Consider the following 26,629-nt stretch of genomic DNA (forward strand, 5'->3'; position numbering starts at 1 on the left):
CTGAAATGACAGGGAATATGGGTAGTAGTGCCTCTCATGGCTTGGGAGGGCTCTCACTTAGTAGATATCCTTGAGTACTGATTTGGAATCATAAATAAGTTGATGCCGCTTTCTTTGACAGCTGCTGCTCTCCTGGGACATTCATGAGTCAGTGCCCTCATTTCAGGGACACGCACCTCATTCAGTGTAGTAGTGCTTGTGGTAGTGAAAGGTTGAAAAATGCCCAGGTAGTCATCGGTAGGATAAATTATGGTCTTTCCATTCAGTGAAGCTGTTTAATAGAATGAGATCTATGTATATTGACATAGGAAGAGACCCCAAGTACATTAAGTGAAAAATGCAAATTTTAAGACACATTGTTCAAATTATGTTATCATTTATAGCCTTATTTATGAATAACTAAAATTAGTATGTTAGTATATCCTTTGGGGGAATTAGAAGCATATATACCAAACTGTTCCTTGACGCACATCTTGTTTGGGTGGGCAGGTCTGGAGTTACGGGGGAGATTTCAGTATTTGCCTATATATGCCTCTGTATAGTTTGACTTTTTAAAAGTAGGAGCCAACCCTCACTTCTCAGATTCTTAGAGTGGTTGACTCTTAAATGATCATTCTTTCTGTAGTTCTCTCTTTACCTTTTATGCCCATCCAAGCAACTCATAGGATGCTGCTGCTTGCATAAATGTGTAAGCCAAATGATTGAACCATCTCTCCTTTATTTTATTTGAGCTGCTGTTGTGTTCTTTGAAAAGTTCCAATCCAGTCCGCTTAATAGTTCTTCATAACTAATCAAGAAATAACATACTTTTTCTGTTTATTCTTTGGGAGGGAAGAATTTTTGATCTATGAATTTTGTGGTGGGATTTTTGACGTTAATGTAATTTTATGCTGTGGTCTGTTTCTAAAGACAAAGTCAAATCCACTGCCAATATCTTTGATGATGAGGAAAGAGATCTGTTCAAAGAAAAAGCAGCGACTTTGCCGGAAGCTACTGTCAATCAGACAGATGAAAATAAAGAAAGAGCAGAAAAAAAGGTGAGCAGGAGGGAAGACAAAACATAGAAGTGTTGATTTGGGGCATCTTGTTAATTCATCTGGAACCCAGAGAGAAGTATTGTTTCCTTTCAAGTGTGTAGTGAAGAACTTCAGACTTACAGAAAATTGAAAGAAGAGTACAGCGAACACCCAGATACCACCTAGATTCAGCAATTGTCAGATTTTGCCTTGCTCAGTGATCTTACCATCTGTTGATATTTTCCTGAACCAGTTATCATGTTGGGGGTGCAAAAGAATGCTTTTCTAATTCTGGTGTTTCTTCTGCATTTATTACCTGGAACTCTTCTGAACAGAAGAGCTTTCTCTCCTCCTTTCCCACTTTTTTAGTATCACTGCAGGATCATGGATTCTCTATTCAATGTATTTTGTGATCCATTAACAGCATTATTTTATTTTGATGCTGTATTGACCTGTATTTGGCCGGTGAGTTGCGTCTCCATCAGTCTTTAAGCTCTTCTGGGTGTTGTCCCTCCCCTTTGCTATCCTGCACACCTTGATCTTTCTAAAACACATCTTAGGTCGTGTCCTCACTATGAAACCCTGACCTTCCTGCTGCCGACCAGCTGGGTCCCAGCACTCAGAACCCTGCAGGCTCCTAAGGTGCCCACCCTCCTACACTGGCTCCTGCTGTACACGTTCCATTTGTGCACTGTGTGATGTGGGCAGTCCGTCGTACTCTCTGATCCACGAGATGTGTCCCCTGCTTTATCTTGCTTTTCTCACACAGTTCGCTCTGCCTATAACGTCCTTTCTTGTACTGTCTCCTGTGTCTAGGCCTTGCTATCCTGAGAAACTTGCTTTATCAAGGAACTATTTTATCCCTTTTCCTAACTTACACCGATTTTTAAATTCTTTCTCATGATACTTCTCCTTTTGTGTTAGTTCTTTGTACGAACCTGATACATGTCCTAGGTCCATGGCGTCTTTAATCCCCTGACACCTTCTCCTAGCAGAAACTCAGTATATTTTCTGAATGAATGATTGAATAAACCCTCGTTTCCAGGTATCTGGTTTAACTCTTAATTATTATTTTTTTTCCAACTAAGGTTACCCTACCTTCCAGCAAAAATCTGAAGCCCTTGTCAGATAAAAAGACTCAAAAAGGTTTATTTTCGGATGAGGAGGACTCTGAGGTAAGGAGTTATTTTTCTTAGTTCTGGGAAATTAGTATGTGGATATGACATTAGAAACTATTTCGGAGTCAGGATTATCTCAGTAGAGATACAAGACTTTTTATTGAGAGATACAAGACATTTATTACAAGACTTAGTTCTTTCTTTGACAGTAATATCTTAGGAACACATAGTCTTTAGAAAGCAATATGTGTACAATACTTTTCACTGTTGGTTTTGAACCCGATGCATTTCCTGGAGGAAGAGAGAGAGTATTTCATTTTAGAATGCTCAAATTTTAGGCTATTGGTTGATTGACAGTGTGATGAGGTGCTTGTACCAGAACGGAAATCAACTCACTGCTTCCTTGTTTTCAGTAGTCTTACTAAATATGGGCCTAGTGATGAAGTGATTCATGTTCTGGCATAGCCTGTTATCTTATGTCTGGTAGTAGTTTGTGGGCTGGCACTGGTTTGCAGACAGCCTCAGTCCTCTGGAAGCACTTTCCCATGGAGCAGTACCAGCTCTCAGAAGCATCGCTGCTGTTTCTGACTCTCATGGGCCTAAGTCCTTTTAGAACTAATTTTAGGCTAGGCATTTAGGGGGTCAGAGACCTGTATGAAAATGTAATGGGCAGTAATAAATCTCCTTCACAGAAAAATATGTGGACATAGCAGAAATTTACATGTAATTTCAAGAAATTGTCAACACTGTGTTAAGCTCTCTGCTGACTTTGCACTCACAGTCAGGATGAACATACAACTCTCTGGAAGTAGATCGATTACCATTGATGTAAATAAAACCTTTGAGGCTTATATTTCATTGATGGCCAGTGTACAGAAGATAAGAATTAACCAAAGTCCAGTTAAGCCAAGCCCCTGACCCGTGAGGACAGCATGATGGGGCCTCAAACTCTGGTCTTATCCTACACTCCCTCTCTTCCTATCATCAAGTACATCTGCACTTTGTGGTTTTTGCACTGGCTCTTGCCCCCCTGGGAATGCTCTTCCCATAATCTGGATGGCTTGCTCCCTCACTTTTTCCAGTTCTCTGTGAGGCATCCCCTGACGACCCTTTGCATGGTAGCCAGCCTGCCAGCACACACCACACTGCACTCCTTAGCCCCTACTCCTGTTGTATTGTTCTTCACAGTATATATTGCCATGTGACATTTCTTGTCTACTTGTTCATTGTCTCTGTTCCCAGCTAGAATGTGCTCTATGAGGGCAGAGCATTTTATTCCATACTGATATCCCTATCACTGCGACTAGCCATTGGCACTTGGTAAGCCATCAAATGGTTGTTGACTACATGAAAAACCAAATGTGAGCAATTTCAATGACCTAACAGGTGTTCCAGTTACTTATTGCTATGAAACTAATCACTCCAAAACTTAGTGGCTTAGAACACCAATATTTTTTTTTTTCAAGTGGGGTTTTTTGTTTGTTTTTCTTTTTGAGGAAGATTGGCCCGGAGCTAACATCTGTTGCCAATCTTCCTCCTTTTTTCTCCCCAAAGCCCCCGGTAGATAGTTGTATGTCATAGTTATGCATCCTTATAGTTGCTCTGTGTAGTACACTGCCTCAGCACGGCTTGATGAGCGGAGCAGAGGTCCGCACCCAGGATCCAAACTGGTGAACCCTGGGCTGCCGCAGTGGAGTGGGCGACCTTAACCCCTACGCCACCGGGCTGGCCCCTCCAATATGTTTTATTACCTCTTAATCTAGAAGTTGACTGGGCTCAGGTAGGCACTTTTCACTTAGGGTTTCTCATGTGGTTCCAGTCTGAAGGTGACCAGGCTGAGACACATCTCATTTATGTGTCTGGTGTCTGGGCAGGAAAGACTCAAAGAGCAGGGGCTCTTGGGGCATCCCCCTGCACCATGTGGTCTTCCACCCTGGCAGCCTCAGGGAAGCTGCACTTCTTACGTGGTGGCCCAGGGCTTCAGTGGGAGATTCCCCAGAGAGCTGCATAGAGGCTGTATTGCTTTTTGTAACCTAGCCTCGGAAGTCAGCGTTGTCACTTCTGCTGCATCCTCTTGGTTGAGGCAGTCACAAATGCCTGCCCAGGTTCAAGGGCAGGGGGCACCGACTCCTCTTCTTTTTTTTTTGCTGAGGAAGATTCACCCTGAGCTAACATCTGTGCTAATCTTCCTCTCTTTTTAGTATGGGTCGCTGCCACAGCATGGCCGCCAGTGAGTGGTGTAGGTCTGCGCTCAGGAGCCAAACCTGGGCCTCTGAAGCAGAGTGTGCTGAACTTAACCACTAGGCTCCAGGGCTGGCCCCTAGACTCCACTTCTTGATGGTAGGAGTATAAAAGAATTTGCAGTCAGGTTTTAAAACCATCACCAAAGGCTTTGTCCCATGTGCATCATCATGGATTGTTTTTATTGGATACTGTCAGGGTGCTTAGGCAAGGAAAAGTAAAACAGTGCAGTCTAGGAGAGAAAGGACCAGAAGGATTGATTCGTTACTCCTGCCTCTCTCTCGCAAGTGTGGAGCTAAAGCTTACCCTGTGAAATTATTTTGGGGACATGTTTGAAGTAATGGAAAAGCTTTTTTTTCCAACAGTAAGGAAGATATTAGTCAAGGGTCCAAAACCATAATGTTAACTTTGTTTTTGTTCTTTGTTTTGGTTTACCTTTTGTTTTTTAAGCAACAGAGCCCTTTCCTTAGGTGAAATCTTGCCAATGCATAAAATGCAGGTAGGCATTTTAGGAAACCTGAAGCTTCCCTTGTGTGGCCCCGTCTACCTAAACAGACCTGTGGGGCTCCAAGGGGCCCAGGTGAAAACCACTGGGCTAAGAGCTCTTCTCAGTTAGTGAGCTCATTAGGTCTATATTTGAGGAGTAGACATTGAATCCATAATAAAAAACAATTTTTTCCAGAGAGGTCTTAGAAACTATGTTCTCGTCCTATTTAGTTGTCTGGCTGTTCTGTATTGAAGTTTCTCTTCCCAAGGGAATAGTTGTCCTAGTTTATGTTTCTGATTCATGCAGCTCAATTTGCAGATCTTTCTTTGCATTGTAGGCTGACATTGGATAGCATTTTAAAAATTTCTTCGGAGTCTACCAGATCTTTTTCTAGTTTGCAGCATCTCCTAGCTGTAGTTCAAGTAGAATACCAAACATTTTAAAATAAAAATTGAATTTGTATTTATTTAAAAGAAATAATAGCATACTCTTATAAGAGGAGAGAGGAGTGTTACTAAATAAAACAGTCGTAGATCCAATAATTCAGGAATCTAGCCTCTATTTTCATTATTGAATCTATTTAATCTCTCTGAATCTTTGGACAAAAAAAGGAAGTCGTTCTTATTTTTTTAGCATGATAGGAGATTGATTGGAAAATTTCCCCCTGCCTGAAGTCATCCAAGTGGGAGTGCAGGAACCTCTGGGTTCCAGTGAGGCCACCTGGAGTTCCATGGGTTCTCTTCCTTCTCGCGCTCAGGGGTTTGTGCTGTACACAGCCAGGACAAACTCGGATGCGTGTTTCTCAAGGACCGTCTCAGCCAGCTTCCCTCTGACAAAGAGACCTAGACGCATGGCAGCTATCATGTCATAGTCTTTACTGTCTTATATCTAACTCATACTTTAAAAACTGATATGTATTGTTAACCAGGAACTTTAATCTTGATCCAACAGGATTTGTTTTCTTCTCAAAACGTGAGTAAGCCAAAAGATGCATCTCTCCAGCCTAGCAAACTCCCCACGTCACTTTCACTTTTCGATGATGAAGATGAAGAGGTAACCATTGTTACTCTAACACGAGATAATCAAGTTTTCAATTAGGAGAAAACCATTGCTGATGTAGCTTTGTAGTCAGAGGCTCATACATAGAACGATGTGATAGGGAAGCAGTCGAACTATCTGAGGCTATATAACAAAAATATTTTGGTTTTTATTTCAGTGACTCCTTTCTTAAGTTCTCTTAGCTGTACAATTCTCTTAGCTGTACAATGAGCAGGACATTAGATTCTTGACCCAGCTCTTATGGAAGGCTTTGTAGACTTCATTTTAAAAATATCCCTTTAAGAAATACTTTTTAGAGGGTGGATCTTTGTTATAACCAGTGATCTACAAGAAAGTCTTGGATAAAGTGGGAGTGGAGAGGAGAAGGCAGCCATGTCTCACCTTCCCTTCCTTCCCTTGGATGAGAGGGCATCTTGGATGAGAGGGCAAAGTGGAGGAAAGGAGTAAGAGGAAAGACAAATCAAGCCTTAACACTTATGCCGTGCTGCACAGTGCCCATGCTCATGGGCTTTGGCATCAGCCTCCTGCATTCATGTCCCAGCTCCACTACTTACATTCAGGGACCTTGGGCAAGTAGCTTAACCTTTCTGAATCTCAGATGGCTCAATAATATTTAGGGTCATTGTGACAGCTGAAACAACTAATGTACAGCTCTTGGCACAGTGCTTGGCACGTAGTGCATAGTAAATGTGAGTCTTTAGTATCCCCATTATTAGTATCGTTATTTAGTATTTAGTATTATTGTTATCATAGGTTTTTCTACCTTCCCACGTTCTCTGTAAAGGCTCCTTTATCAAATCTTTACGTATCAGGACTGTTCTCCTGCTCTAGTATATTGTTAAAAGTGTTTTTCTGTCTAAGTTGGGCTCAGGCCTTCTGATGATTTTGTTCCTCTTACCTTAATGAAAGTACCTTAATAGGTACTTCTGGAGGGCTTGACTACACAAAAATTTACAAATGCCGTTGAATCTATAAGAATCAGCTCTTTAGTAGCCATTGATTTTATTTAGCGAACTATTAAGTTTGTATTGTCTCTCTCTCTCTTTTTTTTTTGTGAGGAAGATTAGCCCTGAGCTAACATCTGTTGCCAGTCCTCTTCTTTTCGCTGAGGAAGATTGGCCCTGGGCTAACATCCGTGCCCATCTTCCTCTACTTTATATGGGACACCGCCACAGCATGGCTTGGCAAGCCATGTGTCGGTCCACGCCCGGAACCTGAACCCGCGAACCCCGGGCCACCAAAGTGGAGTGTGTAAACTTAACCACTATGCCACCGGGCCAGCCCCTGTATTTTCTCTTTAAAATTAACCAGAAACAGAAGTCGTTCCTTCCCTTTGTCCCAAGTGTGTGTCTTTTATAACGGTAAGAGAGTGGAGAACGCTCCCTGTTTCCCTTCTTTAATCCATTGCTCCAGTTTCTAATTCATAAAAAGAAAGATGCAAGTTGCTGGCTGCTGCAGGGGGCTGAACTGCTGTCACGCAATTGCTCATGCTGATTGCAGGCTGTCTACCCTTTTTAATGGGCACAGAGGCCTAGCTCACAGGAGGACTGGGTGGGGCCAGGTTTCCTCCTATTTCTGTGACCTTGTCCTCACTTATCCCCCTCCTGCTCCCTCTCAAGTGTTCCGCCTTCGAGTTCTGAGTTCCGTGGTATCTGTTTCCCTTCTCTGGATGGACAATACAGTTAGAGAAGATTATAGACTGTTGTTGTAGGGTTATAAATAAGAGAGAAGTGGAATTTACTGGCATGTGGGTTTTTTCCCCCCAAAGGTGTTATATATATTCTGTACCTGACTAGAGACTATTCTGTAATAATTTGACGTGAGAGAATGTCTTCAGTTTTTTGTTTTATATGTATGAAGTTGTCATACTCTTCTGCCATTTGTTTCCTAGGATAATCTTTTTGGGGCTACAGCTGCTAAGAAGCAGACATCATCTCTACTGACTCAGAGCCAAGAGAAAGCAAAACCCTCTCAGCCGTCCAAAAAGAAAGCCTCTACGTTGTTGTTCAGCAGTGATGAGGAGGTAGGTTTCTCCTAGAGAAGAGTCAATTGTTGGATCGGATTTAAGAGTTACGGCTGTCCTAAACATTTTCTTTCTCCACCTATTTCTTTGTCTACCTACTTTATATCTGTCTCTACCTTTGGTTCAGGCACCAAAGTCTATGTTCACAAGACTATCTTTCTTTTCTTGAAGAAAGATATTTAGTGTGATATATTAACTTAAAGATTAATCTTTTCAAAATGGTTAGGAATAAAATAAGTATGGCCCTCAAATTGTAATATATGCTAATTCAAATGAGTTAGGCATTATTTTCTTGTTAAATGATCACTGTGTTTCACTAATCAAGAACTATAGCTAGACATGGTAGGAGCATCCTGTGCATGTTTAACTCCTTTTTTATAGGAGTCTTAACAATATATGCATTTGCTATCTAGATACATATGACAAGGCAGTAGTGAATATAGTGTAGCTGCTGTTCAGATTTAGCTGTACAGAAAAAGACTTTAAATATAATGAAATTAAAAATCATAAGAATTAAAATGTTCCTGTATTATTATAATTGCTCTTCTTTATTTTAACATTGTAGGTAAGTTATGAGGGTATGACATGGGTAGATAAATTGTAGGTATGTTAATGTTTTTTATTGATGGTAGCTTAAAATTACACAACATAATTTGTTTTTCTACTCAAATATAAAGTTATGATGGATTTCCCCCCTTTTTCTGTTTTTTTTTTTTTTTAGCATTGTTAGTTGTTGTTCTCCCTGTAGTAATGGCCAACCAACAGTGGAATTTTTCCTGCCATAGTATTATAGTAGTTCAGGGAAAATAAAAATATTAGCCAAAGCTAGGAGCAACAGTACGTGCAGAGTACAGATAACTTAGGGTTCTAGAACAGTGACTCTCAACCTCGGCTGCCCATTGGAATCACCTGGAGAACTTTAAAGAGTACTGATACCAGATTCCACCGCTGGAGGGTGTGAATTAATTGGTTTGGGGTATGGCCTGTCACTGGAATTTTCTAAAGTTCTTTTGGGAATTCTAGTGTGTAGTCATTGTTGAGTGTCGCTGCTCTAGAGGAGCACCTCTTAAACCATAACGTGTGACGAGATCACCTGGGTGTCCTGTTACGAATGCAGATTCTGATTCAAAAAGTCTGGGGTAGAACCTGAGATTTTGCATAACAGATGCTGCTGCTTGTGGACCCCACTTCGGTGTGCGAAGCTCTAGACTCTAGAGACCAAAGGACCACTTAAGCAAGGGCTCAGGAGCTCCTTGATTTGAAAGGGTGAGCATAGCTACGTGGGGTTTCCTTAAATGCTTTCTAAAGACGTGTCAGACTTGTGTAAAAGGGTCGCTAGCAGCTTTCATTGTGCCTTGTTTACATGTGCATTGCATGAGGTTTTTATACATTTTTTCCCAGCTTGCTTTGGGATTTTTAAATTAAAATATTGTTTTCCTCCAAAGTTGAGAGTACTTGATATTTTTAAAAACATTCCTCTTCCTTCTCATCCTCCTCTCTGATTAATTTTGATCCTCTAAAGTAGACGAGTTCCTTTGTCCTAACACAGAGCAGAACCATAGAGAGGAGAAACATCGTGGCGGGCAGTGGAGGAGGAAGTCATGAGAAGGTCTGTGAGGTCAAAGAACCCAGCTGTCTAGATCTGAATTCAAAGAAATGCCTTGGACATGAGCTTTCTTCAAGAGTGATACACTTACTTTAAATACAACTTAGTTTAACGAATGTAAACTTTATTTTACTTCTCAGGTTCCTTAATCTAAATTGCCACTGGATTTTAATATGTATTTTATATTTTAAGGACCAGTGGGATATTACTGATTCACAGACCAACTCAGCATCTGACAGGAGGTCTAAAGGAGAACTTAGGGACTCTGGGACCACCCAGGACCAGGACGCCAAGGCTGTGAAAAAGACCAGCCTCTTTGAGGAGGACGATGAAGATGATCTGTTTGCTATTGCCAAGGACAGGTGAGACAGTCATTGTAAGAAATCATTCAGTCGGTGTCTGTGGTAACAAGTAAAGGTATTTGATGTGTGAGATGTCAGTTACTGGAGGTGACATGCTAATCATTCATGACCTAGTAGTCACACAAATGAGAATGTCTTTGATTTCCGCTTGCAAGGTATTCTCTTCCAATACTGGGAAATGGTTTTCTTTGTGGATCCCTACCTAATTTCTTCTACCTTTTTTTTTTTTAAATCTTAAAGTATTGTTTTTCTTTGTTAGGCGTTGAAGTAGAGTTTGTTGTCTTTTTTGTCTTTCCTCTGGGGTACCCTAAGGAAGGTAAAGTTTGGTCAAGGTCAGTGGCTTAAGTTTGTCCTTTGGATAGAAGTCTGCTTAGCATTGAAAAATATCCTGTTAGGAGGGTGGTTCTCTACAGAACTGTGCTGTATCACACAGTTGCTGGTAACCCTTAGCTCACCTAGGTGGTCCTGCACATTGATAATACTTGGACTAAAGCCGGCAGGATATGTAGAGTGAACGTGGGCTGTGGTTGGTGTTGTAATGTGCTGCCACGTTAGCTGTGGATTCAAGTAACTTCTCAGCAAATGTTTTCCTCTAGAGAGTCTTAAATTGAAATTCAACTAAATGGTAGTAGCATCAAGAGGCAGTTGATTAGACATGTAAATCCTATGCGTTGGTGTGGTTAAGCTTTAATTTTGGTCTGATAGATTAAAAAGTACCTCATATTTCTGTTTCCCAATGTTGTGATCTCTTCAAATGTCATCATTTCTACTTTAGGACCCTGTTACTTCAGCAGATGTATCTTTGGCTTCTGGTTAAGAATATAGGCTCTGGAATCCCAATGCCTGATAATAAATTCTGGCCCTGCCAGTTCTTCTCTGAATAACCTTGGGCAAGTTACTTAAGCTCTCTGGGCCTGAGTTTCCCCGTCTGTTAAACAAAAATAATATTAGGACTTCTTTCATACAATCATTGAGAGGATTAAATGAAATCCAAATGTGAAATGCTTAGCACAATAGCTGTTACGTTGTAAGCACCTAAATGTAACGGTAAATGTTACCGTTTATCATCACAGGTGCAGGAGAAATAACATTTCCTTCATTCATTTTTATTTCTCGCTCTCTCCTGGGATGCTTTTCTTCCTTTCTTACCTGACCAGCTTCTTTCAAAACTCACTCTAGGTCCTCTGTTTTAAGAAGCCTTCCCTAACCCAAACAGATGAGAGAGATTGGAAATAGGGTCAGAGTCTAGAGCAAAAATGGCTCCATCTCTATATGCCCCTCTTCTGTGGCTCTGTTGCACTCGAGCATTTTCCGCGTTGTATAGAAATTATCTGTTTACACGTGCACCCCTCTCTTTGCCCCCACCACGCCAACATGGTCACAGATTTAGAGATTCGGAAACATGTCTTATGTGTAGGTCCCAGTACCAACTGCACGCAATACCTAGTTTTCAGTAAGGTTTTCCCTGCTCTAGACTCATTCCATCTCCAGTTGGTCTTGAAATTGTCTATAAAATTTTGTGTATGGGCATTTGTCTGAGGAAATAATTTATAGCTTTCATCAGATTATCAAAAAAAGCTTTTACAGACAATAACAAGTGTAGGAGAGGGTGTAGGGGAATTGGAACCCTCAGACATTGCTGGTGGGAATGTAAAATGCTGCAGCGACTTTGTAAAACAGTCTAGCAGTTCCTTATAAAATGTTAAATGTGGAGTCACCGTATGACTTAATTTCACTTGTAGGTTTATGCTTAAGAGAAATAAAACATGTCCACACAAAAACCTGCATGTGAATGTTCATCGTAGCATTATTCGTTAATAGCCAAAAATAGAAACAACCCAAAAGTCCATCAGCTGATGAAAGGATAAACAAAATGTGGTATATCCACACGATGGACTGTTATTCAGCAATAAGAAAGAATAAAGTAGTGATATATGCTATAATGTGGATGAACCTTGAAAATATTGTGCTAATTGAAAGAAGCCAGTCACAGAAGATCACGTGTGTGTTCCATTTGTATATTATGGCCAGAATAGATAAATCCATAGAAACAGAAAGTAAATTAGTGTTCACCTGGGGCTGAGGGGAAAGGAGAATTGGGAGTGGCTGTTAACAGGTATAGAGGTTCATTTTGGGTTGATGGAAGTATTGTTAACTTAGATTATGATGATAGGTGCATAACTCTGTGAACATCCTAAAAACCAGCAAATTGTACACTATAAATTTTATGATGTATAAATTGTATCTCAGTACCGCTCTGAGAAAAGAAAGCAGCTTTGTGACCCTAGCGAAGTTGTGAAACACTGCCTCGTAAGCAGGGCACTCAAACGTCCTGGCTTGGCTGGACGGCCCGGGTGGTGCCTGACACTCCAGCATGTTTATTAACAATTCTCCCTTTCATTCTCAGAAGTGTCCTGGTTTAGGCCATAAACTCTATGGTCATCTTAATGTTTTCTGATGCCTGTACCTTTTAAATAAATCAAAATGCTTAGCCTATAACTTATAATGAGAAGTACTCCAGCTCGCTGGGCAGCTTATGTTCTTCTGAGGACAGATCTCCCTGGGAGGATTTAACGAGCAGCAGTGTGAAACGAGGGCCAAGGTTAAGGTTTCCGTCATTTTCTGTTGTGGCTGTGTCCAGAGAGCGAACTAGCTTTTCTCTAGCTTACCTTCAGAATCTGTCAGCAGATGTTTTTTGTGGGTTGGTTTGTATTTTTGTTCATTTTTTAATTACCTGTTCAGAAAATTATGCTTAGATTTTCTCCTGCTGTAGCTGCTTAATGAGGTTTCTGGTATTCTTTAGGCATCTGATATAGTTCTTTTCTTTTTCTTTTTTTCTTTTTTTTGTGACGAAGATCAGCCCTGAGCTAACATCCATGCCAATCCTCCTCTTTTTGCTGAGAAAGACCGGCCCTGAGCTAACATCTATTGCCAATCCTCCTCCTTTTTTTTTTTTTCTCCCAAAAGCCCCAGTAGATAGTTGTATGTCATAGTTGCACATCCTTCTAGTTGCTGTATGTGGGATGCCGCCTCAGCATGGCCGGAGAAGCGGTGCATCTGTTCGCGCCTGGGATCCGAACCCCGGGCCGCCAGTAGCGGAGCGCGTGCACTTAACCGATAAGCCACGGGGCCGGCCCCTAGTTATTTTCTTAATACTTTGTGATCATTCATCACCTAGTAGTCAGATATTTTGGTTACAATTTGTGTAAATTTTTATTGGTATATATCCCTAAAGGCATATTGTATATTACCTTACTGTGTCATTATGAATTGGCTCTCTGCTTTTATAACTTCTTCAAGGTGTAGACTTAATTCTTAACTGTCCTTTAGTGTATGTATGTGTCCAGTGTAAGTGCACTCAACTGCTTGGTTAGTTGTGTTCTCTAGTCAGTAATCCTTAAGTTGTTTTTTTAAGATGTAAGCAGACATCGATATGAAACTAATGAGTAAGCTACGTAGATAGTGCCTTGTTAATAATTAAACTTACAAAAAAGATTGTGATACATATACTTAACTGATGTATATGTCAGTTATGTTCTAATGTAAGTATATGGATATGGTGAGCAGTTTACTGAAATGACTTATTAGTATTATTTTTATCTAGGTAAAATTGAGTTTAAAGTTTTCATTACTTTGATAATTCCCTCGTGTGCTAGTTGGATGATTCCTTATTACGTAGTAAAAGCCAGAACTTGACCCTGCAGTAGCTGGAACAGTTTCTATTCCGGACTCCCCATGCCCAGTGCTGAGCCTCCCTGTGTTTCTCCACTTTCTTATTTCTGTTACTTAAAAGGTCCTGATCAATATTTGTTCTGGCAGACATTTATAGACCGCTTTCTCTTTAGGGGCCAGGGCAGAATCCTCGGTGAGGAGGTGGGTGAAGACAGGCTAGAGGCGGGTGAGGAGAGCTGTGGCTGCATTTTGGCTGTGGTTGCCCACCATGGGGGAGGAGATGGGTGAATGGTGATGTGGTGAACAGTGAAAATGAGCTCTGCTTTCTCCAGGTTGTTAGAGACTTTGTGTGGAGGGGGTGGAATGGGATGGGTTTGGGGTTTGAAGAGAAGGCATGGAAGGGCACAGAGGTGCCTGGAAAGACAGGGTTTAGGTGGCCAAGGAGGCACCAGGCCACAGGTCACAGCCTGAAGCAGGCCCTGGTCCTGTGATCTCTTGACAGTTGCCTTCCTGACCATTCTGGAAAAGGCATCCGTGCTCTCTGGTTCTTCCTCTGCCGTAGGAAGTAGTGATAGAGGATGCTGCATTTGTGAATGCTAAGAGTGTTGTGTGCCTTGGCACAGCTAACAGCTGTACACCTACACTGAATGTGAAGTCACTGGAAAGGTTCAAGATGAGGAGGGCCCCGGACTCTTCCATGTAAGGGTGAGGGGCAAAGCTGGGGATTTGCTAGACACAAATTGCACCTCCTTCAAAGGTTTTTCTTGTTTTAAGAAAACAAGGTGTAACTGTGTAAAGTCAACAGGTGGCTCGGGCATTTTCCTAGTGGGTGGGTTACTACAGGTATGACCTAGAAAGAATGTTATGTTTCTTTTTAATCACATTTACCCTTAATTTGACCTTTTGTTTGTTTGTATAGCCAAAAGAAGACCCAGAGAGTGTCACTCCTCTTTGAAGATGATGTTGATAGTGGAAGCTCTCTCTTTGGCTCTCCTCCCACGTCTGTTCCTCCTGCAACAACGGTATTCTTAACTCCTTAGGCCCAGTAAATATCCTTTGAGGTGATGTTACATGAGTGGTGATCCTTCCCTGAATTAGCTCCTAAAACCCGATCTTGGAGGCTGAGTCTCGTGGAAAAACTCGTTTGCCTAGTTTTAGATAGAGAACTTCTGGTTAGTGGTATTTTACAGATGAGGCACATGTGCAAAGCCTGGATAAAAGGACTCCTCCATGTCATGCAGCCCATTCACTGTCAGGCGTAGGTCTCCGGAGTCTCAGGGAGAGCGCAGTTCTCCTGGAGGAATTGCCAGGCTTAGCCCAGTGGCATGGAATTCTTCTAACATTTGACCAGGTCATTTAAAGCACAAATTATTCCTTTTAGGAGCATGTTTCAAATACTAATACTTTGGTGCTGGTTTATATTAATAGCCAGTCAGTAAAAAGGAAGGAAGTTCTGACACAGGCTACAACACGAATGAACCTTGAGGACATTATACTGAGTGAAATAAGCCAGATACAAAAGGACAAATACTATATGATTTCACTTACTTGAGGTACGTGGAGTAGTCAAATTCATAGAGACAGTAGAATGGTGGTTGTCAGAGGCTGGGGGTGGAGGGGGAAATGGGGAGTTGTTTAATGGGTACAGTTTCAGTTTTACAAGATGAAAAAATTATGGAGATTGGTTGCACAAAAGTGAATATTCCTTTGTTTTGTTTTTTGTGAGGAAGCCTAACCCTGAGCTAACATCCGAAGCCTATCCTCCTCTTTTTGCTGAGGGTGATTGGCCCTGAGCTAACGTCCGTGCCCATCTTCCTCTGCTTTATATGGGACGCCGCCACAGCATGGCTTGACAAGCGGTGCATTGGTGCGTGCCTGGGATCCGAACCTGCAAACCCCGGGCCGTCGAAGCGTGAGCACGCGCACTTAACCGCTGCACCGCCTGGCCGGCCCCTACAATGAATATTCTTAACACCATTGAACTATACACTTAGAAATGGTTAAAATGGTAAATTTTATGTTGTGTATTTTAATACAGTTAAAAATTTTTTAAAAATTAAAGTATGTGATAAAATTAGCCCATCAGTGACTCCCTGGTCTAAATGCCCTTCAAGTGATTACGTCTAAATGGTGTCACTACCACAGTCATCTAAGTTAAAAAATTTAGCCAATCTTGATGTTAGATGAAGAAGGAATATTAAAGAATGAGAGGAGAATGGCGTTATGTAATATTTGTCCAGGGAACCTAGGCATGCTGGGATCCTGTTTTTGGCCTGTCATTCATCCCTCCCCAGCACATTCCCTGAGTGCGTATATGTGAATATGTGCACATAGAAAAGTGAGGCCAAGTAGTATTTTATTGCCAACTGGCAATTGCTGACAGTCCCAGAGCGAGATGTAGAACTTCTGAGGCTAGACCCCATGGAGATCTCCTTTACCTGAGCTAAGTTAGCCTGAAAGGCTAAGAATCAAGCCAACTTGCAACCTGCTGTGAGGGCCTTCAGCCCCAACGGCAGACCACTCCAGTTTGGCATGTGTTAGAGGCAGAAAGATATGCAAGACAGGGAAGAAGGGATGACCCCCCCAGGACTCCTCCTATGTGGGAGCAGCCACAGAATGCAAAATGGCAGCTCCTCCCCCCGGGCTTGAGGAAGAAGACCCTGCCCCTCCCACCATGGTGATGGGTGACCAGATCCCTGATGCCTGCACATCCCTGGGACATTGCTTCTCTTTGGGGGGTATAGTGAAGGAGTAAAGGAGCAATAAAGGAGCCTGGATCTTCCTCTTTTCTAGAGGCTGATACTTGGTTCCCCTTCCAAACCTCTTAAATATTTTTTGTTTAAAGTTTATTTTAAATTACACAGTAATACGTGGATGCCTTCTTTAAAAAGGTTTAAGAAATGCTTAGCAAATACAAAGTCCCCATTCCGTGCTCCTCCCTAGATGTAATCATTATTGGCTATGTGTTCTCAGTCCTTTCAGGCCTGTTTCTAGGCATTCACATGTATTTTTTTTATTTGAATAAAATCATTTTATACATTTTTATGCATACTTTTTGTTCTGCAACATGCTTTTCATTTCCATAAGCTCCACCTTGCTCTTTTTCACCCCTGTATAGTATTCCACAGTGTGTGACATATATGACTATTACTCTTTTGATGGAGTAATCATCACTGTTCCTGCCAGTTTGTGAGAGAGGTTTCTTCCCATCCCTACTGCCTTATCATTTTTAGCCTTGATTATTGAGATAATTTCTTATCTGGCCTCTCTGTGAATGCTCCTTGCCTTCATCTGCTCTCCTTGCTGTTGCCCTAGTTCTCTTCTTAAAGACAACCCAGTCCTGTCATCCCCTTGTCAAAATGCCTTAGCTGAGCTTACCATGTGGACTCTTCTTTTCCACCCTCACTTGCCATGTGACTCATCTTGTCCCAGAATACTCCAGAGGAGGTTGTTGTGTCTTTGGAAATATTCTTCATACTTTCAGACATAGTACAAATGTTAACTTGTCCTACGAAAGCTTCCCAGACCAGGCACAAGCCAGTTAATGATTTAGGGACTCCTTCCTTACCCCATTCGCATTAAGTGGGGTGCACAGCTTGTGCTAGAAGCTTTCTGCAGTGGGGGAGCATGCTGCCTTCCCTGGGTTCTGGGTCTCCTTGCTGCTGCTTCTGAGGTGCTCATAATCCTTTCTTTGAATCACCTGTACTTGCATCTCCTTAAAGAGGACATCTAGTGGCTCCATGGGTAAAAGAGTCAGGAGATCTGAGTGGCTTTTCTTTTGTAAATTATAAATAATAACTTCTACCTTGGGTAAATGGGCAATAATCTAATGAATTTTGAAGGTTCTGGAAATGTAAAACGTCTTTCAACCTGTAATAATTATGATTGCTAAATAAGAGAAAAAGGTCAAAGATGCACATGTTAAGTAGAAGAACAACCTGCATGTATGATTTTTGCTATATGTGAAATATAATCACCTTCAGACAACAGATATAAAAAATATTTTTCGTTTAAAGATCCTAGAATAGGGGCCGGCCCGGTGGCGCAAGTGGTTGTGTGCGCGCGATCCGCTGCGGCGGCCCGGGGTTCGCTGGTTCGGATCCCGGGCACGCACCGACACACCGCTTGGCAAGCCATGCTGTGTCGGCGTCCCATATAAAGTGGAGGAAGATGGGCACAGATGTTAGCCCAGGGCCGTCTTCCTCAGCAAAAAAAGAGGAGGATTGGCGGATGTTAGCACAGGGCTGATCTCCTCACAAAAAAAAAAAAAAAAGATCCTAGAATATTTTAAAGGAAGTTAAATATGACTCACTTGTAAACCTATTAAGAAAATTAATTTTGTGATGAAGGAGAGTCTGCTTATCTTTAGACTTTTATCTTGAGGAAGATTTAGAACCAGTAGTTTGGGTGACAGTTGCCTTGGTTTAAGGACCTCAGTCATATGAAGGGAGAATATATTTTGCCATACTTAAGTCTCATTTTTTGCCGTGATCAAGTTGCATCGAAATTATATGTAATTTTTAGTGAGTCCAGCATATTCCACAAAAGTATTCTCTTTTAATCACTTCAGTTCTGCCTTATTTCTACTGAATCTCTTTGGTGGGTTTCCAGTCTTTTTATTTCAAGTTCAAATCATTATGCATTTTAAGGACCTCTCCTAACAATAACTAAAAGTCTCTCTACCCTATTCTTCTTACTTCATTCCTAATTTTTTCTATCATTGTTAGTAATATTCTTCTTTACTTTCCCAAATCTGTCTTCCTACCTTGATTTAGATATTGTTTCCAAGCTTACTTCCTCATATCATCTAGTCCAGTTAGTTTGATAGGGTTAATAGTTCCTTCTGAAGAATTTTTGGTAAGTCACTTGATCCAAGGATGTCAATAACTCTAGACAACTCACGTAATCTCAGTGTCCTAATCTCTGAAATCCCTGCCTCTCAGGTAAGGAACAGATGAGAGAGGGGCAGAGTGCCCGCAAACTTGTGTTAACTGCCTACTTGGTGTAAAACACTATGACTGGCTATGGAAATGTACTATATGATCCTTTCAAATGAAAGGACAAACAGATGTGTGATAGCTGTTAATGGAAATTAGGGAGAAAGTAAAGTAAGGGCTAGGTAGAGATAGAAATGATATTCTCATCAGCAAAGCAGCTGATACTTAGTGAAGAGAACAGGAAAGCCTTCATGGGCGACATCTGAGCTGGGCTTTGCTTGAAAGATGAGGATGTGCTCTTAGACACACTAGGAGTAAACATGGAAGTGTGAAAGTTTACAGTAGGTTTAAGGAATGGTAAGGATTGATGAGGTGCAGATGAATAAGGTGGTCTTGGTTGATTATCATGTTTAGCCTTTGCCTAGTGCCAATAGTGCAAGTTTGGGGTGGGAGATGAACTAATCTGGTGAGTATTTTATTTTAGCAAGAAAGCTCTGGATGATGTCGTGTGGCTGAAACATAAGAGGAGGGAGGCAGAGAAGAGAGACTAGTAGTTGTCTGGGTGGCAGAGGTACGGATCTAAGCGATGGCAGTGTCTGTGAAGTTAGCAGATGCAAAGAGACAGATGCAAACGATATGGTGGTAGAAACTGGAAAGTGCCGTGTCTGCAAGTCTGAGGTAGCAGTGTCTATTGCTTCTCCCTGTTTGTGCCCCCTTCACTATCCTGTCCTGTATCTCCCACCACAAGATTTAGCTAATGCCCTAAAGAGGACTGTGGTTTCACCTTGTTCATATGTTGCCATGCTAGTCAGGCACACTGCTTGTTTTTAAGGATGTCATTTACTCTTCTTTTGGCAGAAAAAAGAGACCGTCCCTGAGGTACCACCTTTGCTGTTCAGCGATGAAGAAGAGAAGGAGGCACAATTTGGAGTGAAACCTGTGGATAAGAAGGTTGAGAGTGCCAAAGAACCATCAGAATTTGGGAGAACTCATGTGGTTGAGAAGTCAGAAAAGGTGGACTTTTTTTCGTTGTATATTCTGATAAACTTGTCTCTCGTACATTCTTGTAAAACCCACACGGGCACACACACACACACACCCTTACATTTTTCTACCACAGAAAATAAATGGCTCATTCGTTGAAAATTTTGAAAACACTGAAAATTATACAGAAGGAAATCTGTGATCCGATCATTCAGGGAACCCTTCAACATCTTGCCTTTCGGTCCCTTTTCCAGGTGCATATGTGCACACACAGTGATGTGCGTTTCCCTGTTTCACATTATTATTGTCGTTTTGTGTTGATGTCGTTTTGCCTTTCTCTCTCCAGGTTGTTCTTCCACATCTTTTTTATCATTTTGGTTTTCTCTCTGCATGGCTGCTCTTTCTGACTTGTTCTCTTCTCTGTAGCGTTTTTTACCCCGGGTTCTTTCTTAGTCCCCACCTGCCCTTGAATTAAAATGACAGTTTTAAGGAGATTTTAGTTTACCATTCTTTTATATTTAGTTATCTTGGCTGTGAATTACAGAGTAAAGTGAAATTTGTCTTTCTTCTAAAACATTAACTTCCTTCTCTTGGGCAGTCTGTCTGTCCTCTCCTGCAGGGGGCCTGTGGATAAGGCTGCTGCTGCGTCTGGGAATCAGTGATTGCCTTCCGTCTCTGTATACCTTTTCTTATTTTCTAACTTTTCTTGTCTTCTGTGTGTTCAGCTCCTTAGGTTCAGTCTCTTTTCTAGGGCCTGTGTGAAGAACGTCGCATGTCCTTTCCTGTTGAGGTCCGTGGGGCTGCACTGATACAAACATTTTGTTTGTACCTGAGTCACTGTGTGACATTCTCATCCTGCAGTTTTCATGTGGACCTTTTCCGTGTTCCTGTAGTTACCCCAGTCATAGCCCAGTCCACACTTGAACTCTAACTTCTTGTTGTACTGCCGTCTCCCTTGGCTTGAGTCTAAGCTCCTCGAGGATGGGGGCCAGGTTTGTTTTGCTCACCAGTGTATCTATAGTACTTAGCATATTACCTTGCACATAGTAGGCACTTTGAAAATTACATATTTCTTCAAAGAAGCACATTTTTTCACGGTTTAACCACTCTGAAATTAGGATGCATATTGCAGTCAATGGCATGTTTAATTGGGAGTTTTTTTTTTCTTTCTTGGTGGTTCATACAGTAATAGTGGTTCTTATAATCAAGGCATCTTACCTGAAATGTGGTACTTGTTGAATGAATAAATGGTGCATTTTAGGATTATTTTAGAGATTCTTCTAGTTGCATAATACAGTGTAAGCCTTCTACAATTTATGTGTCTGATTTTGTTAGTGAGGTTTCTCCTTGGGAATTATGTGTTAGTTAAACACTAGGAAATATATGATACACTCCCAATGATTGGCATTTGTGTTACCTCTTTGACTTAGACATTATTTATAGCTCATGAGCAGCCTACGTGGATCAGGGTTATAACTGACGTATGTATCTCTCGGTGGGAAGGAGGGACCCGTGGCTTTAAACTGATTGGAAAAATTATCTTTGGCTATGAATTATCTGTACAAGACTCTCCGTTGGAGCAGCCAATCAAGAATTGACCTCAGTATTTTGTTACCTGGAAGTAAGTGTGATTAGCTGTAGTGTCCTGAAACATGCGAATGTGGCAGTTATTGAATTAATGAGGAGCTTGGGAGGCTCCACAGTAGAATTTGTATTTCTAGGTGTTACTTATTTTCTCCCTTATTTCCATTTTCAGGAAGGACCTCTGACCATATCTACTCAGGAAGCTGTCAAGCATTCTGATTTATCTTCTTCATCATCCCCATTGGATAAAGGAACCAAAAGTAGAACCAAAACTGTTCTTAGCTTATTTGATGAGGAAGAGGATAAAACAGAAGATCAAAGCAGCAGTCAAGCTCCAAAGAAAGAAATAGGAAAGGTGAGCAAAAAGCAATAAAGCTTGAAGTCCTTCGAAGGATAAAAAAACCTCATTTCATGGTGTCAGTTCTGTTATGTGAGTTGCTGAAGAACTGAGGGTTCCATTTTCTCCACATCTTCACCAACACTTATTGTTGACTTTTTTAGTAATAGCCAAGTGTTGGTGAGGATGTAGAGAAACTGGAACCCTCATTCATTGCTATTGGGAATAGAAAATGGTGCAGCCACTTCAGAAAACAATTTGGTGGTTCTTCAAATTATTAAACGTAAGAGTTACCACATGACCTAGCAGTTCCCCACCTAGGAACATATCCAAGAGAAATGAAAACATGTTCACACAAAAACTTGAATGTAGTGTTCCCAACAGCATTATACATGATAGTCAAAAGATGGGAACAACTCAGATGTCCGTCAGCTGATTAATGGATAAACACAATGTAGTATGTGCATACGATGGAATATTTTTTGGCAATAAAAAGAATGAATTACTGATACATGCTACAACATGGATGAACCTTGAAAGTATGCTGAATGAAAGAAGCCAGTGACAAAAGGCCACATATTGTGTGATTCCATTTATTTGAAATGTCCTGAATAGGCAAATCTATAGAGATAAAAAGTAGATGAGTGATTGCCTGGGTCTGGGGGAAAGGAGTAGACAGAAATTGAGGGTGACTGCTAATAGGTTTGGGGTTTCTCTTTCGGGTGATGAGAATGTTCTAAATTTAGATTGTGGTGGTGTTTGCATAATTCTGTGAATATACTAAAAATAATTGAATTACATACTTTAAATAGGTGAATTTTATGGTACGTGAATTTAATCTCAATAGAGATGTTAAAACAAAAAAAAAGGTGGCAAGCCGTAGATTGCCAATGCTTTTTGTAAGTCAAACTGATGATATAATCCATGTTGATTTCTACAAAAAATGTTTTAAAAATTTTATTATACCAGTAGTATAATCCTGTTTATAAATGAGAGCTACACACAGTGAATATGAATAATTTGCTGTATTTTCTTCCAGTCTCTTAGCTGTATATAATTTTGTACTGTGATTTTCATGATTGTGAAACTTTTAACCTTAGTTGCTATGTTACACTGGTTTTTATGTATAATCAATCACAATAATTATTAATTTTTAATGTGACACATTTTGTCAGAAATGAGTTTTGGGTTTTAATCTGTGGTTGTGATACTAAAGAAGAAATAGGGGAGAATTTTACACTGTCAAGTCTGTGGCGTTATAGTATCAAACCAAGTAATGTGAATAGTAGCTTTCAGATGTTAGATATCTTAGCAAACAAAAAGAACTCATTTGGAATTGGAAGGTAGAGGGATAGAAGGTGGATGAGCATAGAGAAAGGTTGGCTGGTTACACCTGTGCCAGGTCTTTGGACTAAGATGCCACCAGGTTAGGGACACATGCTGACCACTCTGTGTAGTTTCTGGTCTTAAGTCAGCTGCTGTCTCTTCTTCCCTTTGGGAATGAGATGGAGAGAACTTGTTTAGTTTTGTGTGTTTTCACCCCTAAAATGTTTCTCATTAAGGAACTAATGGATTGTTTTTTAAATAAAAAGTTCGGACACTACACAAAGGTTGAAAGATGGTCTTTCTAGATTATGTATATGTTATCTGTATGTGTAAACATATTCTCCTCTGTTTTTCGTAGCTCCATGGTATTCCATTATGTGAATGTGTTGTTTCCCTTCTGATTGGCACTTAGTACCTGTGTGCAACGTTTAGCTATTGTAAATAGAGCTGCAGGGGATATCTGTGTTGTTCCATCTTTGCAGCTGTGTGTGATTTCCTTGAGATAAATCCTTAGAAGTCTAAACACACATGAACTTCCCTCTTTTTCCCAGAGTCCTGATGCTGATACCCACCCCAAGAGCACAGGTGTCTTTCAGGATGAAGAGCTCCTTTTTAGTCATAAGCTCCAGAAGGACAATGACCCAGATGTTGACCTTTTCTCCAGCACCAAAAAAACCAGGGTCAGTTCCAAATGGTTCTCCATATCACGGCTGTGTTACTGTGTTAGATATTGTCTCAGCAGCTCACCTATCTCTCCTTATAAATGGCTTTTGTTTTGGATATTGAATTTGAGTTTTGTCTATTTTAGTTGTTAGAGCCGAGTGTTGGGAGCCTGTTTGGGGATGATGAAGAAGATGATCTTTTCAGCTCTGCCAAGTCACAGCCTTTGGTACCAGCCTTTTGTTCTCAGTAGTGGGGTGTGTGGAAAGGCTTCTGGGAAGGGACATTATAATGTCCAGTTATACGATTAAGGAAAGTACACAGAGAATTGTGATACTTAATTAGTAAATGAATGGCAAATAATGTGCTGATGACAGCATTCATGTTGGTTCCATCTTATGTTTCCTAACTAACATTAAAGCATTAACTAACCCCAGCTCTCTTACTGTATGACAAATGTGTTTGATTTTTAAGTTGTTGATTGAAAGACCAGTGCATGTAATATGGTGACCAAATATTCATGCCTTTCAGGTGCAAAACTGTAAATCTGAGTGTTAGTCTGTGTGTGTCATTTTTCCCGCTGCCCCAGTAGGTTTTGTAAGTACTCTCTATTGTCTTGGTCATAGAGAGGACTCCTGAGAAAGTGACAGTCTATTTAGAATGCTGTCTCTGAAATGCTGCCTCTGAGTTAGTTCAACTCTCATTTGAGAAATGACTTTTAAAACTCAGAAGCCAGATTCTGTTTTTTGCATTATGACTTTTCTTTAAAATTTCTAAGATACTTGACAGACTTTTGGTATTCTTTTTCTTTTGAAGATACCAGAAAAGAAGAGGGTAGTGAAAAAAGATCACTCGGTTGCTGCTTTCAAGAACCAGAAACATCCTGAATCCACTCAGAGTATCAAAGAAAAGAGCATATGGAAATCGGAAACACCTCAGGTTAGAACTGATCTCTTTAAGGACTTTCAGCTCTCGATTGCATCCCCGTATAGGTTAACTCCATCATGCAGACCCAAGTGTATTCAGAGTTCTCTTAATTAAAGAAGCAGCAGCAACTAGGACTTCCTCTTTCTTCACTATATTTTTTTAACCCACACTCATCTGTCCTACCTCCTTCCACATTCAGTGCCATCAATCTATACTTACCATTATTATTTTGGGAGTACCTCTAGATTCATTTCTAAAATAGAGTTAAGGTAAGGTGAAGAATCTTCTTTCCACTAGAACCCCCATTTCTCCATTTGGGCTACCTTGGAGTAGAATTACATTCGAATTAAATATGAATTACATCCAATTCTTACCTCATCTGAGATCATTGCTGATAGGCCTCTGTCCTGAGCAGTCTTTTCTGTGGAACTCCTCCTGAGAACCAGCCAGGACTTGAGAGTGAGTTCTGGTTCTGGCCTGCAGCTGTCCCTGGATGTCTCACTGAGGCCTCACTATCCTGAGCTGTGAAAACGAGGCACTAGGACCAGGTCCAGCATATCTCCAGCAACTCATCCCATGTCTCAGCTGCTTTTGCTTCTAGAACCAGTGCGTTAGGCTGTGGGTGTGCTCCGTAATATTTTCTGTATGGGATAACCAGCATGGTAATTTTGCCAACTAGTCAGGTTTTGGTGCTCTGATACACTACGATTCTTAGGAATGTTATTCGTGATTTCTGTCTCCCTTTACTCCATGTACAGTCTGACAGCCTTCCACTTACACAATGGATGAGAAGGTGTAAGTGAAGTAATGTTAGTGAAATCTTTTGAGGCCCCAGGAGAGATTTGAATGCCTTTCCCATTATAGAATTATAGAAAGTGACAGCTTTGCTCCACCACACATTTATTTATAAGCATAAGAGTAATCCAAGAGACACTTTTCTTTCTATTTCCCCAATGGATTTTTAACTGAATGTAATTTCACACAGGACTCACCAGGTCCCGCTCCATTTAAAACCAAAGAGCCATCCCCTCGGATCTGGAAAATACAAGTAATTATAACATGTCTGGAATCTTCATTGCCTGCCTTGTGGCATCTATAAACTTTTTTTGATTTTTACTTTTGTCAGCTGCTGCCAGGCATTTTCTTATCTCTTCTCCACCCTCCAGTTGTTGCTTCTTACGTGCTGCATCTGTAACATCTTTTCTTTGGCCCCAGTGGTGGGCAGAGGTGTATAATCCTCTATTTTAATTCTAAGACTAGATCAGGAGATTTCCCTGCGTTTTTCTTTCTCCTGTCATATTATATGTTATGTACACTGAGTCTCTCATCTTGTGTCATACTAATAATAATAGCCTGCTGTGTTTAAGAAAACATAGAGTAAGTTTCATTTTTCTTCTTTAGGCAAATTTAGCGATTAACCCAGCAGCGTTGCTGCCTGCAGTGACTCCCCAGATCTCTGCAACGAAGCCTGTTTCACCAGAATTGGCTTTTCCTTCATCTGAACCAGGGAGGATCCAGGGTCTGGAAAGTATGCCCACCCTTCCTGGGAGTGGGGAGGCCGGCGTGAGTTTTGATCTTCCAGCTCAGGCAGACACCTTACACAGTGCAAACAAGGTGATGAAACCATCTTTGCTTGCTTGCTCTTGTTTTTAATCAGAACAACTTGTGTGTTTCTTCCTAGTCCATCACTTGCACACAGTAGGCTGATCCCAGCTCCCCATTTGAAGGAGGCACCTCATCCTTCCTTCAGCCTCTCTGTGCCCCTTCCACCTCCCTAATTCTGTGTGCACTTTTCCGCTGTCTGCGTTTGTTACATTTACATTCTCTTAGTAGCCACAGTGAAGTCCCACTACCTCCAGGAGGCCCTCTTGCACTGCCACCTGGAGGTCTAATCACAGAGCAGATGTCCCTCCACTGCTGGCTCCTCACTGCCCGAGAGAGGACATTCAAGCTCCTTGGTTTGGTATTAGACGCTTTTATAATCCATGCTAACTGAAGCTTCTAGCCTCCCCACCAGTCACCCCACACTGTCAGCTTGCACTCCAGTCACACCAGGCACCATTCCTTGAACACACACGCCCCCACCTGCTGCCGCCATCAGCTTGTGCTGCTTCCTCTGTTAGGAATGCTCTTCCTCATCCACAGCTCTGCTCAAACTTGACTGCTTCTGTGATATTTCCCCTCCTTCCCCCTTGTCCTGGCTCCCTCCTCTGAGATCCCACGGCAATTACTCCCTGGCTAATGCGGTCCCATCGCACTGTTGCACAGGACTGTGGACTTGTGCCAGATC

At 41.3% G+C, this 26,629-nt stretch overlaps 1 protein-coding gene across 6 annotated transcripts in view; it reads left to right on the forward strand.

Annotated features, from left to right (window-relative positions):
• Nucleotides 1–26,629, forward strand: part of WASHC2A (WASH complex subunit 2A) — a 53,947-nt gene that overhangs the window by 22,258 nt on the left and 5,060 nt on the right. For 3 of the 6 annotated variants that reach the window (XM_004432433.3, XM_087431843.1, XM_087431844.1), the window contains exons 16-28: nucleotides 910–1,037; nucleotides 2,105–2,191; nucleotides 5,814–5,915; nucleotides 7,813–7,944; nucleotides 9,743–9,912; nucleotides 14,504–14,606; nucleotides 19,380–19,535; nucleotides 21,262–21,444; nucleotides 23,304–23,432; nucleotides 23,561–23,641; nucleotides 24,229–24,351; nucleotides 25,325–25,387; nucleotides 25,741–25,953. In XM_004432433.3, coding sequence (XP_004432490.2) covers nucleotides 910–1,037; nucleotides 2,105–2,191; nucleotides 5,814–5,915; nucleotides 7,813–7,944; nucleotides 9,743–9,912; nucleotides 14,504–14,606; nucleotides 19,380–19,535; nucleotides 21,262–21,444; nucleotides 23,304–23,432; nucleotides 23,561–23,641; nucleotides 24,229–24,351; nucleotides 25,325–25,387; nucleotides 25,741–25,953 — 1,670 coding nt within the window. The remainder of the gene's footprint in view (nucleotides 1–909; nucleotides 1,038–2,104; nucleotides 2,192–5,813; nucleotides 5,916–7,812; nucleotides 7,945–9,742; nucleotides 9,913–14,503; nucleotides 14,607–19,379; nucleotides 19,536–21,261; nucleotides 21,445–23,303; nucleotides 23,433–23,560; nucleotides 23,642–24,228; nucleotides 24,352–25,324; nucleotides 25,388–25,740; nucleotides 25,954–26,629) is intronic. The other 3 variants (XM_004432434.3, XM_087431845.1, XM_087431846.1) reach the window with 2 other exon arrangements.

This window comes from Ceratotherium simum, chromosome 6, assembly GCF_057802395.1.
Source record: "Ceratotherium simum simum isolate JZ-2026a chromosome 6, ASM5780239v1, whole genome shotgun sequence".
NCBI classification, from domain to species: Eukaryota; Metazoa; Chordata; class Mammalia; order Perissodactyla; family Rhinocerotidae; genus Ceratotherium; species Ceratotherium simum.